Below are 19,702 nucleotides of genomic sequence, written 5' to 3' on the forward strand. Positions count from 1 at the left end.
GTTATTTTTAAAACTTATAAAATAACCTTATAAAGTAAATTAGCTTAATTAAATACAGAGCAAATTGTTCCCTCTTACATTGGTGTGTTATCAATGATGGATTTGTGAGTTAGATTCAATTTAAATGATTTGTAAACCATATAATTATCTCATCTGGGATCTAGTTCTTGGTCCATGTTATTTCTTATTGATTCAGATTGTATGTTGTATTATTGAAATTTTTAGTAACTTAAATTGTAAAAACTTGTATTTCTTTCTTGAGAGAATGAAGCTTAAACCTTCATATTACTATGTTTTAAGTTTGGGTTGTGAGTATATAGTTGCATATTTGAGATTATTATGAATTGCAAGCTATTAAGAGGTTTTTAAGATATTGAACATTTGATGCATCATTATTTAAATGTAGGTTTAATTTGAGTGTATCCTTCTATCCTTTTTCTATTCAAAAGATAGTTTTAGGTGAATAGTGAAAGTAAGACAGTCTTCTCTAGAGATTGATCTTCTCCATAAGAATGTCCACAAGCCTAAAGATCATTTTATGTTTCACTAGATTGTTGAGTATCATACTTAAGCATTTCAAGTGCAATCCTTCGTGACAACATAGAGATGATCTCATGATTGGACTTCTCTTGTCCTAACCATTGCTCATTTTTGTCAAAGTCATGGAAACGCTTTTGCACTTGCATAAGAGGAATTCTTCAAGATTTATGTTCATCGTGAGAAGAGTAGGAAAAAAAATTTTACTAATAAGAGGAATTTTATTGGTAGTAATGTTTTTTTTATCAAGATTCCTAAAAAAAAAAAGGATTCAAGATCAAAGGAACTCATAACTCTACAACTTCTTCTAACTAAAAGAGTATAAGAAGGACTTGATGCTTCTAAATGAAAGGTTATAAGTAGGACAAGAAAAGAAAAATAAAATGTAAGTTCCTCATCATTTATTGTTACTAAATTAAAGGTTACAATTTATTTTATGTTCCTCGTCATGATGGATACTATTTATGATATTTTCTTTTTATCTAAGTTTTTAAAATTGAGGTCACCTTTCTTGCCTTACATGAATGCAAGGGTGTTAATATCATAAGATATTTCTAAATCATGTTTTTCATATTGAATAACAAAAAGATTTATGACACGTTTGAAATAGTTTTTCAAATGATGTATGTGTTTGTTTCTCTTGCCTGCCCAATGGCCACTCTGTTGCATTTGGTCATGGACACGCTAGGGTCAAAGTTGCTAGACCTTCTCTCAATGTTGCATCAATTGATGGCTTGGCTTCACTCTACACTACCTCCTCGTCACTTTCTCTAAGTCTTTCCCATGTAGTGTAATGTCCCCATCTCTTTAGCCTCTCAATAGATTTTTTAGCCTTCCATCCTTCGAAGGCTGAGGCGAACTGTAATGTCCCCATCTCTTTAGCCTCTCAATAGATTTCTTAGCCTTTCGTCCTTCGAAGGCTAAGTGGAAATAATTAAATTGATTTCTTATAAAGTCATTAAATAATTTAAAAATTAAAAAAGATGACTTTATATTTAATTAATTTAATATTAGGGAATCGTCGAGAAGCACAGCTCATCTATTGTTGGAAAGGAGGAAGCTTCCAAAATAGTGCGATAAGATAACACTTATGATTCTTCTAGAAGGGGGGGGGGGGGGGGGGGGGGTGTGGGGGGTAGGAATAATATAAATAGAGGAGAGAGCCTCATGGGAAGGCATTTGGATTTTTTATTAACATTTGCATGTGTATTTGTGGAGCCAAGGGCCTACAGATAATCAATTTGTCTTTGGGAACGAAAACTCCCAATGATAGCAATTTTGAGGGTGTGAAACATCACCTGAATTTTTGCCGATTGGAGGTGGTATTTCAGTCACTTCATTGTGCTGAATCTGTGGCCAAGGGCTAGGTGTGAAGAGGAAGAATAAGTAGGGCATCTGCTACAGGAGCTTGTTGCATGAACACTGTATTACCTTGTCATTAGGGCATAATACCTGGAGATATTGATTGCATTATCAGTGGAGACTCAAAGCGACTTCAAGAACTACGTTTCTTTTGTTTATTCATGCATATTATATGCTACTGCTATAGGTGTCAGTCTTTATCAGAATTAGAATTTATTAATATATATGATACCAGAGTTTTGGATTTGATATTAGTTTGTATTCAGATCTTGTAAAGATGTCTTGGTTGTAGATGCATCATATTGCATTAACAAATGAAAGAAAGAATCATATTCATTGTGGATCTTGCAACCATTTATTACAAGTATAAAATTAGGGTAATTTGTGACCAATTTGAGCAAGGCTCATTTCAGTGGCATCAGAGCTTTCATCCTGCCATCCTATGATCAGTCAAACAGCAGATGAGTGAGAGAGAAATCAGATGTTATAACAGGGAACAACAGAAATAACAATATCAGAATCCACGGGTTGAAGGGGAAACATCCTCAAAAGCATTAAGAGAAAGAGATGCCAGTAAAACAGTTCAAAATATGGCAGAAGACGAAAATAGGGATGCAAGAGCTGAAAGGAAATTTGATACCATGCTTGATATGTTGTCATGCTTATTAGCAAAAATGGATCAACAAGTCACTCAAAATCAAAATGCAGCCACTCAAAATCAAAACACAGCTGAACATAGTAGAGATAATGAGGGAAGGTCTGTACATTGTGCTGAAGACACTAGAGGAATGGCTTCTAGGCCTCTTTTTCCCAGCTTTATACCAAGAGAAGAACAACCACATGCTACTCCAACTATTTCGTTTGGAGATGAAGCTAGACAAGCCTACTTGGAGTATACCACTCTTCCTCCTGATATGAGAGAAATATGGACGTTTGATCAATTCATGAATCAAAGGAATAGGAGAGGAGGAAGGAATGATCACTATGCTCTAAGAAATGACTATCAACAAACACTTGGTAAGATTTCTATGCCTTACTATGATGGAAGTAACAAATGCACAACTAGGTCTTGGGTTCAAAAGCCTGATAATTATCTTTCTTTGAGACCAATGCCTAAAAAGGATACCATAAGATTTGCCACACTACATCTTGAAGGAGCCGCTCACGAGTGGTGGTATCATGGGTTAGTCATTCTTGGACACAACCTTATCACTACATATGAGGAGTTTACTAACAGGCTAATTGAAAGGTTTGATGTCAAAGATCCTGAGGTGAGTTTCGTGAATTGGCACAACTAAAAAAAAATGGTTCCCTTGACGCTTATGTGAATGACTTCCAATAGTTATTGGTCATGGTTCCTAACATCAGTGAAAGAAGATTGGTGGTCTTATTCTTGGAAGGATTGATGGAGCCATTGAAGGGTTGGTTGAAAGATTTCGATCCTCCCTCACTACAGGAAGCAATGAAGAAGGCACGAAGCATGGAGTTTGCATCCCCTACTAGCAAGTTTACATCAAAGGGAACATTTTCCAGTCATGAAAACAAGAAGTTTCCTAAGAAGGAGGACAAAGCTAAAGATAAGTCTACTTTTCCTCTTGACTGTGCGACTCTTAATGATTTGAGGAAGAAGAAACTATGCTTCTATTGTAAGGGACCATATGATATTAACCATGATTGCCCTATGAAACCTAAGGGGAAGTCAAATCGTGCAATGTGGGCACTAATTGAAGATTTTGATTCAGACTAGCAATCTGAAATTTATGATTTGGAATCAGAAAAATCAGAATATGATGAAGAATTAGAGGAAGAAGTGAAGCTTAAAGAGGCTCATCTCACAAGTATTCAGTGAGAAGGGTCTTTTAAGATGCGAGGGGTTCTTTCTGGTCAAAAGATTATTACTCTTCTTGATACAAGTGTGACACACAATTTCATTGATACAAGACTTGTTGAGAGGCGTGGTATATAGACTGAGAAGTTTGAGGGAATTTGATTTAAGGTTGCTGATGGTTTCACTCTTAGGTGTGACAAAATGATTTCAAAATTGCCCATGCGCTTGAATAACTATGAGTTCAAGGCAAATTTTTATGTGGTGAACATGTGAGACACAGATATGGTTTTGGGAATGACATGGTTAAATGACATAGGAATATTCACCCTCAACCTTCGTGAGACAGAAATGAGATTTGAGATGGATGGGAAAACTCGTGTTGAAAGCACTCAGAGACACCAGTTGCAAGACTATTTCTCTCAAGAAAATGGAACATCTCTTGCGTCATGACATGGTTGAGTGGGTAGCAGGTTGTGTTTTGAAGTCAACATAGGAAGAGCAGCAAAAATCTTTTTATCATCCTGATATACAAGAGTTGAGGATCAAGCATGATAAGGTCTTTAGCGAGATTCCACCTGGTAGACCTCCAGATAGAGGGATAGAACATATCATCGAATTGGAGGAGGGTGCTAAGCCTGTTATAGCCACTCCCTACAGGCACCCTAAGTGGCTTAAAGATGAGATAGAAAAAACTATCAAGGAGTTGCTAGCTATGGGGCATATTAGACCGAGTAAGTCACCTTTTGCTTCATCAATAGTATTGATTAAAAAAAATGATGGTACTAAGGATGTGTATTGATTATAGAATGCTTAATAAGAGAACAAACAAGAACTGTTACCCCATTCCAAGGATTGATGAATTGCATGGTGCCAAGTACTTCTCCAAAATTGATCTAAGATTAGGTTACCACCAAATTCGTGTAAGAGAAGAAGATATTGAGAAGACATCTTTTTGTTGCCATTGTGGACATTTTGAGTTTGTGGTTATGCCATTTGGGCTAACCAATGCCCCTGCTACATTCCAGTCTACTATGAATAGGGTATTTCATTCATAGTTGAGGTGATTTGTGTTAGTCTTCTTTGATGATATCTTGGTTTATAGCCGGACATGGGAAGAGCATCTTGCACATCTTGACATAGTTTTGGGTATTCTTGGTAAGGAATCTCTATATGCCAAGGAATCTAAATGTGATTTGGGCATGACAGAATTATTTTATTTGGGTCACATCATTAGTATAGGAGTTCGGATGGATCCAAATAAGGTCAAGACAATTATTGAGTGGCCTTCTCTGACGAATCAGACACAACTTAGAGGATTTTTGGGTTTATGTGGATTCTATCGCAAATTTGTCAATGGGTGTTCTCACCATGCAGCACCACTTACAGATTTGACTAAGAAAGGGGCTTTTGTTTGGACTCATGAGGCACAGGAATGCTTTGAGATGTTCAAACAACTAATGACTACTTGCCCAATGCTTGCATTGCCAGATTTCACTAAACCCTTTGAGTTGTAGTGTGACGCTTCAGGTGAGGGGATTGGAGCTATCCTTATGCAAGAAAAACATCCAATTGCATATAAAAGAAGGAAGTTGAGGGGCCCTAAGAGGAGCTACAATATATATGACAAGGAAATGTTGGCCATTATGCATGCATTAGCCAAGTTCAGGCAATACTTAATGGGTAGTAAGTTCATTGTTAAAACAAACCATAATAGCTTGAGACATTTCCTTGGGCAGCGAAATCTTAATGACCGTCAGCAAAAGTGGGTAAGCAAGTTGCAATCTTATGATTTTGACATTTCTTTTGTCAAAGGTTCACAAAATATAGTCGTTGATGCCTTGTCTCGCCAACCACATTTGAGCTCTATGGCTGAGGTTTTAGAGGATTGGAGTCATTTGATTGTGGCAGAATATGCTAAGGATTCTTGGGCTTCAAGTATTATTGATGGGTCACTACAGGATAATAGGTACACAGTGGTGAATGATCTTATCATTTACAAGGGGAGGATTTTTTTGACTCCAGGATCCAAAGTGAAGAACACAGTATTGAGGTCTTTTCATGATTCAGGGTATTTCAAAACCTATCGACAAATTCAAAAGAGGTTCACTTGGAAGGGTCTAAAATCTGATGTTCTACGATATGTTAGAGAATGTGTTGTTTGTCAACAGAACAAACAAAACCATACATATTCTGTTGGTTTATTACAACCACTTCCAATTCCAAACAAGAAGTGGGAATGTATATCTATGAACTTCATCACAGGGTTACCAAAGGTGCAAGGCAAGGATTGTGTTTATGTGGTGGTTGATCACTTGACCAAGTTTGCACTTTTTTTTCCGGTCACTATTTCATATTTAGCCACACAGGTTACCGAACTATTTTTCGTGAGGTGTTTAGATTGCATGGATTACCACGAAACATTGTTAGTGATCGAGATAGTCATTTTATGAGCAATTTCTAGAAGGAGCTTTTCAAATTGTGTGGGACCGAGCTTTCTCCAAGTACTAGTTACCACCCTCAAACAGATGGATAGACAGAGATAGTCAACAAATGGGTGGAAGGGTACCTCAAAAATTATATCGTTGGGCAACAAAAAGGATGGGTTAAGTGGATATACCTTTGTGAGTACTGCTACAACACCACTTACCATATTTCTACTCAGATGACACCACTCATGGCCTTGTATGGTTATGAGGCTCCTAGCTTTCTTGATTTGTTGATAAGTGATAATAGAGTGCCTAGTGCTAGAGACATGTTACAGGAAAATCAGGATATCATGAGGGCTCTTCGTGAAAATATCCGAAAGGCACAAAACCAACAAAAACAATATGCAGATCAGAAGAGAGTGGAACGCTCTTTTGAGGTTAGAGACATGGTGTATTTGATGTTGCAGCCCTACAAACAGTCTACTCTCAAGAAGAGTGGTGCAAAGAAGCTCAAGCCACGATACTATGGACCCTTCCAGGTCATTAGGCATGTGGGTGAAGTGGCCTACGAGCTAGAGTTGCCAATAGACAGCAAAGTGCACAATATTTTCCATGTATCACACCTCAAGAAGGCATTGGGACATCATGTGGCTCCTTCTACGGTTCTACCACCTTTAGATGATGAGGGTAAGTTGATTTTGATACCAGAGGCTATACTAGATTTTAGAGAGAAGAAATTAAGAAGCCGTGTCATTAGAGAATATTTGATTAAATGGAAGAACCTACCTATTGAGGATGCTACATGGGAAAGTGAAGAGATTCTACAACATCCAGAGTTGAGATTGCTTGGGGACAAGCAATTTCCAGAGGGGCAGACTGTAATTTCCCATCTCTTTAGCCTCTCAATAGATTTCTTAGCCTTTCGTCCTTCGAAGGCTAAGTGGAAATAATTAAATTGATTTCTTATAAAGTCATTAAATAATTTAAAAATTAAAAAAGATGACTTTATATTTAATTAATTTAATATTAGGGAATCGTCGAGAAGCACAACTCATCTATTGTTGGAAAGGATGAAGCTTCCAGAATAGTGCGATAAGATAACACTTATGATTCTTCTAGAAGGGGGGGACAGGAATAATATAAATAGAGGAGAGAGCCTCATGGGAAGGCATTCGGATTTGTTATTAACATTTGCATGTGTATTTGTGGAGCCAAGGGCCTGCAAATAATCAATTTGTCTTTTGGAACGAAAACTACCAATGATGGCAATTTTGAGGGTGTGAAACATCCCCTAAATTATTGCCGATTAGAGGTGGTATTATAGTCACTTCATTGTGCCGAATTTGTGGCCAAGGGCTAGGTGTGAAGAGGAAGAATAAGTAGGGCATTTGCTACAGGAGCTTGTTGCATGAACACTGTATTACCTTGTCATTAGGGTATAATACCTGGAGATATTGATTGCATTATCAGTGGAGACTCAAAGCGACTTCAAGAACCAGATTTCTCCTGTTTATTCATGCATATTATATGCTACTGTTGTAGGTGTTAGTCTTTATCAGAATTAGCATTTATTAATATATATGTTACCAAAGTTTTGGATTTGATATTAGTCTCTATTCAGATCTTGTAAAGATGTCTTGGTTGTAGATGCATCCTATTGCATTAACAAATGAAAGAAAGAATTATATTCATTGTGGATCTTGCAACCATTTATTACAAATAGAAAATTAGGGTAATTTGTGACCAGTTTGAGCAAGGCTCATTTCATGTAGTTGGTGTCATGAAGGTTACTCCTTGCTACAAACTTGTTTCCTACTCATCGAGAGTTTCTTTTGTGCCCAATCCCATTGATTCTATTGGTGTGTCATGCTTGGTGGGGGTTCTACCCTAAAAATTTCTAGGTCACCAATTGAAGGCGTGCCAACTAAGGGTTGTCCCCTTGTTTTGTCTCCTATTGTTTGGTAGCAACTTGGGTTGGATGCTATCATTCTTCTAATATTTTCTATCTCTAGGGCTATAATGGATGGAGTTCCCACTCCATTTTTGGGAGATGCCTTGCTTCAAGGCCATTGAAAACTCTCTTGATCATTTTCTTAAGGTGGATGATCTTACAACCACATAGGGTCACCCCACTTGCACTTGTGTTATGGTTGACTTGGATATCTCCAAATCACTTCCAAGGGATGTTCATGGTCAAAAAGCAATCATGGACTCAACTGTTGGATTGTGTGGACCTTCCCTTTTATTGCCAATGTTGCTTCGCCACTAGGCACATTGCATTTGACTACACTCTTTTGCATCGAAATGGTGTTTCTGCTTGGTGGAAGGATGCTTGTGAGGATCATTTGATAATTTGTGATTTTCATTCTTTCTTTGAGGATGCCCAAGATACTTGTGACAATGAAACACCTACAAAAAATCTGAATGATTTGTTCGGGGCCTAGCTTCAACTACTAATCTAAGCTCTACTCTTGTTACAACTCTAGAAGTTGCCCCTACTACAAGCGCAACTCCCTGCATCCATGAGGACTACATTGCCCGCCCTTATGTTTCTACCTTGCATCATGTTCTGCCCTAGTAGAGTTTCTTTTGTTGGGAAGCCTAAATATAGTATTGTCTGGACAGTTGTTCGATGTCATAGGAAGATCCGTTCTTCGTTCTCACACCTTTTGTGGTGTGACTATGCCCTTTCCTTTGGATTCTCACACATCTGTTGTGTTGTCTACATGTTGATGATTTGTTTTTTCGTCTTTATGCCTAGTTTTTTGTAAAGTTTGGTCTGATTTTTCATCAAGTTAGGACTTGTTTTTGTAAGGTTCAACCACTTGTTAGGTTGCTTAATTAATCAAAAACAATATATTTCTTAGAAAAATATATCCATCTTAGAGATTAATATAAAAATAGCATTTTCAAGCTCTCTCAATGGGAGAATATTGAGTACTGATAACATATTCAAGCTGTCTCAATGGGAGAATATCTACCATCCTACAACAGTGGACACTAATAACCAAAACGACATGGACAGCTGTTCAAATTTTGGGCAGAAACAATTTGAAGTCTCGTGAAGTTCACCACAGCCATTTAATTTGACAGTCAGTAGATGGCAACATGTATGCCCTGCTGGACAACAAATGAAAAGCTAATTGTTGTTGTAACTATGAAATCATTAAAAGAAGACATGGTGACTCCAGACTCTTGAATTCTGTAGCGTCTTCAGGCAATTTAAAAAATTTATATCATTTTAGTGTGATCTAAAATCAACTTTAACTATTATTACCCTGCATATAGATTGTTGTTGACTAAACTCCAGATTATAGCCACATACAAACAAGTCTCTAAGATCTTCCAATATTATAACTGAGACTAGTAATAAGATTTTCCAATATTATCACTGAGACTAATGTATGAAGAATTAAGAAATAAGACTACTCTCTGAAATCAAGTTTGTTGAGTTCTCAGTTTAAGCAGTGTAACTATAGAAATAAGAACATGGAACACTCAAAAAATCAAATTTGTTAAGTTCTCAAATTAAGCATGTAACTACTGAATTCTTTTAGCTGCTGTTACTTTCAAGGTTGCAAAGCTGCGACATGTATATTATGGTATCTATATCTGAAGTTATGTAATAATGCATAGACAGGAATGGTAATGTATTTTTGTTGTGTAATATGTTCTCAATTTTTATTTTCACTATTTGCAGCTCCTCTTGGACTGCTATTTTCTATTGTATCAGCATTCGTTCAATAAAATATCAAAGTTCCACGCTTACATACTATCACTCTGGCAAAACTGATGTTTTGTAAAATTGAAGAACGTAGCACGATTCTAATATCAACCTCCAAACTTTCAATATTATCACCCTGTAATAGCTGATGTCTGCAAAATTGAAGAAAATAGCACCAGTCTCTAAGATCAACTTTTTATACTATCACCCTACAGAGTCTAATATTTGCAAAATTTTCTAGACCCAGAGGTCAAACATAAATATCAATCATTCCAACGGGTTGAAAATGTCACTGGCATTGATAGTCGGTATTTGCAAATCCTAATTCAAACATACATTTCCATCCTTCCAAGGACGCAAGGGCAAGAAATGAAAACTATACATAACTGAAGATATAACGAAAGGACAAGAAATGAAACTCTACATAACTAAAGGTATTGCCGTTCCACTTTTGTTAGACAACTTTTCATTTATTATGCGGTAACAAAAAGCATGCTAGTTGACCTTTTTTGAAATTATAAGCATTGTAAATGAATGCATAGTCACAGTAAATCTTAAATGCATAACTACTCTCAATTTTATGCAACTTGGACTCCGAGCCTTAATAAGTGAACTCTGGACTCCAAAACCAAAGTAGTGCAACACATCAACTTGGACTCCGAGCCTTAATAAGTGGACTCTGGACTCCAAAACCAAAGTAGTGCAACACATCCAGTCAGATTTGGAAACACAGTCATCAATCATCAAAGATACCATCCAAAATATAGCTCACTCAAACCAGCTATTGCATTTTGAAATTTCACAAAATCAAAATGGTGAGAAGTTCACCACACCAGCTGCATATTTTTTAAAAGACTTGATAAACCGCACTATTGCATTGGTTTTCCAAAACAATGTTTTACAATGAATACTACTAATTTTCTTTATTTAAAAAATTACAAGCTAACCCAATAGTCCATCTGCAGCAAGAGGAATCCATACATTATACAAGGACAAGCATGTTCACCCACAATTCCAAAATTACAGAATTGCTCGTAATTATGAATTTGAAAAACAATAATAAGGTAACGAAGTTAACTCTAAACACCGTCTCCTTCTAATGCATTACAAGTCAACTTCGTTCATACAATTGAAATAATGTTCTTCATAATTGCCTTAAAAAGCATTAGAAATGTCTTTCAGCTGTCTCCAACACTTCCAAATTTTAATAAAACAGAAAATCCGGCATAGCAGGTAGATACAATACATTTTCATGAAATAGGCATAATGAAGCTTGTTGAATTTTCAAATTATTTACACGGACAGTGACTGATTTTTTCAATTAGACAGTGCTGTTTTTCACAAAATTCCTTGATTGTGTTATCTTCTTGGGTTACCTTATTGTGTGGAATAGTCAGCCTGGGCTATCTTCGAGTGAAATCCTTGCTGGTTATGTAGGGATGTAATTGATCTTAGACTTAATAAGTTTTGGTCGGTTTTGACAGGTGAAGTTCTTGGATTTTTTGTGGAAAGAGAGGAATGAGGTCTTTCATTAGAGGGATCAAAGACTTGACCGAGTTTAGGCTTTAAACTCACCCATTTTTTTCTATTATGTCACAGGTTTTCTCTCTCCCTGGAGATCGCAATGAGTCATGATGCTGGTCCAAGATGGCTCTGTTCTTATCTATAGAGATGATATTCAGGCAGTTAAACCAATATAAGTAGCTCCTAGATACGGAGGAGCTGCAACAACTTGAACACATGATGAAGGACTTAAATATCTCAGAAGACTCTGCATGTGTGAACAATGAGGCTTGTACATTTGAATGAGGTTTCAATACTAATGCTCCTTCAACAACTGAAGTTGCCACAGACCCAGCAGAATATGTGTTTGCTGGATGGAATGATAAATTATGCTCTGTTGAAATACCTAGTCTTTTTTTGTTTTTAAACTACTTGCATATAGTGAAGTAATGTTAAGCCTGATGCTATGATGAACTAAAGGTAAAGTTTTTATTCCCCCATTTTGGAATTGTAATATCAGAGGCAATATTCTCCTAGTATGGGTTTGCAGAATTAGGATTCAGGACTCAAAAGATACTGTTTCTTTTTGTTAGTTATGTTGGAAGTTGTATCTGTTAATAGCTCGAAAATGATTACAATGTAATTATCTGGTTGAAATATTCTAATATCGAAATTCCTTGATTGTTATCAGAGGAGGCATTGAGACATCAACATACATGTTAACAAATAATAACAGGATGAAAAAGGCAACTGTTTATTTCACAGTATCAAAGTAAAGCTAATGAATACTGTTTAAGCATTTCAAACCCAAAATAAAAAATATCACTTATACAAGTTGCTATCAAATTCATCTATGCAACAAAGACCATAAATTTAAATCCATATCTAGTCATGTTAATCCATTCAAATAAGCAACAAAGATCTACATTAAAATTTCAAATTATACAACTTTTGTGCATTCAATTTCAATTATGCAACAAAGATCTACATTGAAATTTCATATCACATGAATAGCAGTTCCAGATATTGTTATGACAATCTCCAGATGAGTTTCTTGTTTAGAATTAAATGGTTTGAAATAAAACAAAAAAACATAGGCATAAAATATATTACATATGTCAAACTTTAACTGACAAAATAGCAATTGTTTGTCAAAGTAGATTATCCTCAGAAAAGCTTGAGTTTGGCCTACGTGTCTAAAACAAATTTGACACAAATCATGAAATCCAATGTGCCATCACTTTCATTTACTTGGTGGGCCACCAAACAGATATCCAAGGGATGAACCACCACCAGGAGCAGCATGGACTTTTGTTGAGGGTCGATCCTGCCAAATCAGATATAGCATAAAGCCACATCAGCTTATAATAAAGATAAGAACATAGAATACGACTTCAACAGAGCTTCCAAAGGAAACCAAGGGCCAGCACTTTCAGTTCATATATTTTTTTGGACTCAAACAAACAAGGGTCCATTTATTGAAAGTTATTTGAATAAATGAAACATAGAAAGGAAGTCCACATGTTCACTACATGTAAAGGCCACTTGTTTCGCTAGCTTGCTACTTAATCAGAGCTTATAAAGGAATCCAAGAGGCAGCAATCTTGGTCGATGGTCACGTTTGTAGGACTTGAACAAACAAAGAACCCATTTATTAACACATATTTGACCAATTAAAGCACACAGAAAGCCCAAAATGTTCATTACATTAAATGGCCACCTGTTTTACAGGCCTTCTCACAGAGCTAGCAAAATAAATTCCACACAATAAATAGGCCTACCGTGATGAAGTTGCCACAGTTCTGCCCTTCTGCTCGAAAATAGTTATTAGTGTTTGTGGGGTTCAGCTGTACACCCGCAGGAGCTTCTGGTCCATTTTCCTGAGGCTTCGAAGTCTTTGCAGGTCCATTTTCCTGAGGCTTGGTAGGTCTTGGAGCATCACTTGTCAAAGGTGCCACATTCTGCACAGGTTGTCCACGGGCGGGAGCAGCTTTTGCTGGCTCATCGCTGCCAAACAGGTAACCCAGGGAGCTTTGACCACCACCACTACTAACACCACGACCCATCTTTCAAACTAAATATGACACACAAACTGTAAACAGGCAAATGTTCATTCAATAATTTGTCAGATTTGCACAAAATCTCTGGAGCAATTAAACTACAAAATTCTGTCACGAGAAAATAAAATGCATGTTAAATTACAAAATACCAAAAACATTAAAAGACCTTTGTAAACAAACAATTTGTCAAATATACTTAACAAACAGGGAGATGGATCATTCAAGATCTACACTACTGGGTTTGTGGATTTGGGTTTGGGTATGGTTTGGGTTCAATCCATGTTCGGGTTCAATTCTGTTTCACACTTGGATATGGCCAGGGATCAATTTCCTACGGCCATCCAAAAAAAGGCCATACAAGTCAGAAAAACAACAACAAAAAAAACGTCCCCCATAATCCTACATTTTTAAACACAACTTCCCCATTCTTACCATTTTTCTCCTAGCTGGTTACTGATTTATATGCTACAGTTGCACAGCTTGACCACGTCTCTATAGGTTATGTTAGCTTTTGCACTTGACATGGATGTGGCTATCAGGAGAGGCAATCTAATGTTGACCTTGACGCTTCTGATGAGATGAATATGGATATTAAATATATATTGTGATTTATCATTTAAATATTCATTGCACAATGACATTTTGTGACTTGAATATTAAAAATTTTGAAAATATAAACATGACATTATTTTAGTATTTAAACAAATTAATTATTAGAAATTATGGATTAATGGCTAAGTTGCCGATTCGGATGCAGATCTGGAAGTGGATAGGGGATGTGGGAAATTTATTAATTTGGGTTCGGATGCATTTGGGTGCATATATTTATACTATGTGTATGCAAAGAAATGAAAGATATATACAAAATTAAACAAATCAAAATATATATATATATATATATATATATATATAATTACTATGTATATAGGAATTGGAAAATCCAGATGTAGATCTAATCACACAAATCTAGCTAGTCTAAACAGTCCAGAAATGGTCAGAATTAAACCAAATCTGCCTAGAATGGTAATCATGTCAGATGAAGATCTTGTGCTTCCGCATCCACTGTTTCCCAGCAAGTATCAGTCACCCAGGATGCATATAAGGGCTTTAGAGAATGGATATTCTACTCTGGGTATTGGCGATTAGTATTGCAAGTTTGTTGACAACTGTCAACAACAACTCATCCTAATGAATGCAAACATGATGTAGTTGTAAGTTGAACATCTAATGTCATTACTGTCTTTATAAACGATAAAGTGATTGGAAAGTAAGGTTGTTTATGATCCTAAAGTGTTTAAGTGTATGGACAATAAAAAAAATTATGTGTTGTCAGTGAAAAAAAAAATTTGAAGTCCTTTCTTTTCTGGGCGACTGTTTTTTACAGAAGCCTGTGGATGGCATCTGAGTGGCACCCATCTGCATCCACATACCCATACATATCCGCTTCCACATCAGGGGCTACAGGGCCATCTCTTCTTATAGTTGTGCAACTATACTTACATTTTATTTTATCATTTGATGTTTGAACATTAGGTACAGCCATACTACAGCCATACCCGTGGGCCGTACCTATACCCAACAAAGAAGAAATTTGCTGCACCCACATACACAAACCTGTTATCTTGTTCACGTACCCAAAATCAGCAAGATCAAGATTTCAAACTACCATCAACTAAAACATACAGGAAGCCCATGTACATTAAGCATATTGGATACTTTTTGAACTACCATTCACGCAGAGGTAAGTCTAATTAAGAAGCGTCTTTGAAGTTGTACTACAAAATTAAGGCAACAGCTAGAGACAACACATCTAAGGAGATCCAAGCCAAAAAAAATACATCAATTGTGTTGCCAACAAAAAGGCATAGAGATGCTACAGCAAACCAGGAAGTTAAAATGACACAGAATCAAATAATACAGTCAAAAATACAGAAAGCCCGTGTCAATCTTAGCAAATTAGATATCATTACAACTCCTATTACAGAAAAAAAAATATTGTCATTTCTCTAAACAATAATGAAAAGAACCACAACCATGAAAAGAATTAAAATGAGAATCTCAAAATATAACATGAACACAGGCTCTCCAAAAGCACAAATGGAATGAAAAGAAATGATTTTACCATTTACATCCAATACTGAAAACAACCACAACCATGAAAAGAATTAAAATGAAAAATCTCAAAATATAACATGAACACAGACTCACCTAAAGCGCAAATGAAATGAAAAGAAATGATTTTACCATTTACATCCAATACTGAAAAGAACCACAACCATGAAAAGAATTAAAATTAAAATCTCAAAATATAACATCAACACAGGCTCTCCAAATGCACAAATGAAATGAAAATAAATGATTTTACGATTTACATCCAGAAGATGAAAACAGTATTTAAGAAAAATATTAATAGCCTGGAAGTCAGCGACCTAGTAATGCAAAATAAAAGCAATTGTTATAGAAAACAACTCTTCTAAGACATGACAAGCCAAAAGCACTAAATTCTTTACTCCTATTGCCGTCAACTATAGTGTAAAAGAGCTATGGCAGACCACAAATATAAAACACTAAACAAACTTACTACTATAGGAGTAATGAACAACCTTTTCAAGAATTGTGAAACCATAAATATTGTCAAAAAATTGTTCTGCTTTGATATTACCGTACAGCCAGTCATAGTACCTTCACAAAAATTGTTCTACTTCAACTTCACAACCAATCTAGAAGGTAGGATTCATAATAAATTAGCAAGCAACAATCACTGTTTTTTTTACCAGTACTCAATGCCCTATATATATATATATATTATATAATAAAAAACTTTTAGTAAATAGTCTTTTACAAATGTTTATTCCCCATTCAAAGTGCAGGCACTGGGGGGAAAAGAGTGGAGAAGAAAACCCCCAGAGTTGCCCGGGACATTAAATGTCCTACACACACACACACATTTGTCTTTGATGCAGGTCAAAGGCCTTTAAGAGGGTATACCCTCCCTTACAATTTCTTCCCATACATATTGGAAGGATAAGCAACAATCACAGTTACCAAAAAGGACTTGCGTTCTTTAAATCTCCTTGAATCATAACAACAGAATTGCAAACTCGGTCAAAAAATCTTATGTATTGTATCCTACGCTAGGATATTTTGCACACATTACAAACTTACCCTGCGTCAACAGAAACACACAGCTAGTGACTACTAAGGGACCTAGAAACACAAAATAAAAGCAACTGTTATAGAAATAAATCTTCTAAAAAACGTCAAGCCAAAAGTACTAAATTCATTACTACTACTGCCATCAACAAAATGCAAAATACAAACATTCCCAACATTCCTCAGACCGTCTTCTTAGATCCCACTCTTTTGGGGATAGGGGGTCTTAATTGTGTTGAGTTGTATTTGGCAGAAATGCACTGTGTTATCTGTAGGGCCGCCCTGGTCCCCCCTTTGTTGGTTGGGGACCTGTTTCCTCTTTTGTCCATAGTCTCTTTGTTAGAGCTCCATTGAAAATCTTTTGTGTTAAGGGTTTCAGACACCCTTCAAAACCTGTTTTCCTTGATCAAAAACAAAATGCAAAGGTGAGATATGGCAGACCACAAAGATAAAACACTAAACAAACTCAACGCAATAGGAGTAAGCCTTTTGCAAGAATCATGAAACCATAAATATTGTAAAAAAATTGTTCTTTGAGATTACCATGCAGCCAGTCTCAGTACCTTCACAAAAGTTATGCTACTTCTGCTTCACAACCGATCTAGTAGGTCGGATTCATAACAAATTAGAGCCTTGCAAACAACAGAATCACAACCCCAGGTCATAAGATTTTTATGTATCATATCCTAGCCTAAGACATTTTCCAAACACTACAAACTTACCCTCCATCAAGAATTTATCCTCAGCCAACACATTGAGTTTAACATAGCCTTAAAAGGCTTGATCAAGGTTAAGGCATTTAATGTTAAAAATGTGTCGGTGGAAAAACATTCAGCAAAGTTTTCATTCCAGACCAAATGTTAAAGGCAATAATAACTTTTAGATACTCAGTCAAATCCCATAACCAGTATAAACAAAAAATGTTATCATATTTATGTTACCCATCAAACAGTGTATCAATATCTGAATTCTATTCATCTTGACACACATTATGAACTTACCTTAAGTCAAAATTTGGCTTCAAGGGAAAGGCACTTTAGAAGATCATACAAAGGTATGATACCACTGAAAGAAAATGTCTCAAATTTGAACCAGTAAAATCATTCAATTTATCAACATTCGCAAACAATGGTCCTCTTTAAAAAAACCAATTGTCATTTAAAGATAAACTCAAAAATTGATCCAATGAGGACCATCACTTTGCAACAAGAAACTTGACGCTAATTTTCCAAAGGCGTTAAATTTCTCAAAGAGAAAACTGAATCTCTATTCAGTGCAAACAACAAATTTCTTGGAGGACATAAAATATACGATATCTGAGTTAATTCAATTTGAGAAACAAAAGATCCTCATCCAAGTAGAGTGATCAACTTTTGGCAAATAGTAAGGACTTTGAACATCATGGAATGGAAAAGGGACTTAAAGACTCAAAACATTGTAAGGTGCCTATTAGTAGTTTAAGGCAACTTTAAAAAAGATCAACAGTCTATGATATACTTCACCCCATCAGCAAAAGGCTTCAGTCATAAGCCAATTCTGCAGAGCATGGCATTAAAATCACTATTAGTTTGGCACAGTAAATACATTGCATAATGTCATATATTTGATTTGGGTAAAAATTTTCTCAACGGTCAGACAGCAACATGACGCAATATCCACAACAAAAAAATAAAATACTATTCCTGTCACTATACAAACAGCCATTAGAAGCAACCATGGGGCCAAAAATTTTACCTTGCCCCAGAGAATCCTTCAAGGAAATATGCAAGAAATGTCTTGTAGAACAAAACAAATAATAGCTTCCACATTTTGATGATGGGATCCTGAGGGTAAAAGAATTACCCTAACTATTAGCAATCTCGTGAAAGGGGATTGCCCTCCTATTTTCGATCTGCATTACAGTATTAAAATAATTTCCTTGGGAAAAGTCTTGTAAAGAGGCCGCGTATATATAGCGATAACCTTTATGTTACTGTTCAAAACAGGGCCGGCTAAAATTTTCCTAAATCATGCCTATACGGCAGCTGGCATGACATTTATGGAATTATGTTCTCATACGATCAACTATTGGTTTATAGTTTTATTAGTTTCATATCTAAAATCCATCACATTTGCTTAAATTTAATACCAGAAGGAATTGAAACATCTAAAGAACCCTTATTTTTTCTCAGCAAGACTGATAATAAATTTTAACTAGCCAACTCCGTGAAACCATAGCAATCTTAGAGGATAATTATTCCTCACGTCAATACAGTCAGACAGTCTGCCGACCGTAAGACGTAGCAGTCTTCGAGGGTAATTATTTCGCATCGACAAACGCGGACAGTATACGGGCCGTAACTCGAGCATTAACCTCAACCATAAACCGATTTTTACAGATCTCGGATACCGTAAAAAGAACGTGCTAACAAAAGAAAACCCTAACACATTCCTTATTTCGAAGCTTAAAGAAGGATCTTTAAACTTGCAGAGGCCAAAAATGAGTCAGATACCACATTAAAGCAAAAGTTTAGGGTGCAAGAACTGCAGTCGCCTAAGATCCCACAAGTTGTTGCAGTAGAATGCAATACAAGTTATAAAGGATAATGTGTGTTGATAGACAAGTGCGAACCCCGGATTCATACAATGCCATCAAAAAGGGCCTCTGAATGGCTCGATTTGTCGAGAAAAGGGGCAATGAGCATCCAGATTAGCTGCAAATTCAAAACCAAAAAGAAGGGTAAAGAAGAACTCACCTCTGTGCAGAACGTCTGTCAGATCTGCGCGGATGAAAGCGAAGTATTTGATGGAGATCTGAGCGACTCTTCCTTCAAGGCAAAAGCAAGCCGTCCAAATCCAGCGAGAGGCAACCACAACAAGAGAAGCTCAAATTGAAAGTGAAGCAAAGCCGATATGTTATATAGAAATAGGATGGGAGGAAAGTGAAAAGGAAGACGACTTAGTCTCAGAGTCACATGGGAGGAGCGGCAAGTGTTAATCCTTTCAATAAAAAGAATAAAGTACGGTCACATGGGGTATGTGTGGGGTGGGGCATAAGTTTAGAAGTTGAAAGTGAAAGATTTTTTTGAACTAAAGTTGTTTTTGTGGCCCCCGTATAAGGTTTCGGGTG

At 36.3% G+C, this 19,702-nt stretch overlaps 1 protein-coding gene across 1 annotated transcript; it reads right to left on the bottom strand.

Annotated features, from left to right (window-relative positions):
• Positions 1 to 12,320: 12,320 nt before the first annotated feature.
• Positions 12,321 to 19,460, bottom strand: LOC149534347 (protein SPIRAL1-like 2). The gene is made up of 3 exons (XM_089807572.1): positions 19,329 to 19,460; positions 13,162 to 13,472; positions 12,321 to 12,707 (listed from the first exon to the last, which is right to left on the bottom strand). Exons 2-3 carry the CDS (start codon positions 13,444 to 13,446, stop codon positions 12,624 to 12,626), a joined length of 369 nt encoding a protein of 122 aa, XP_089663698.1. The 5' UTR covers positions 13,447 to 13,472; positions 19,329 to 19,460; the 3' UTR covers positions 12,321 to 12,623.
• Positions 19,461 to 19,702: the final 242 nt, after the last annotated feature.

Source organism: Cupressus sempervirens, chromosome 10 (assembly GCF_028749045.1).
Source record: "Cupressus sempervirens isolate cs-2001-9-10 chromosome 10, ASM2874904v1, whole genome shotgun sequence".
NCBI lineage: Eukaryota > Viridiplantae > Streptophyta > Pinopsida > Cupressales > Cupressaceae > Cupressus > Cupressus sempervirens.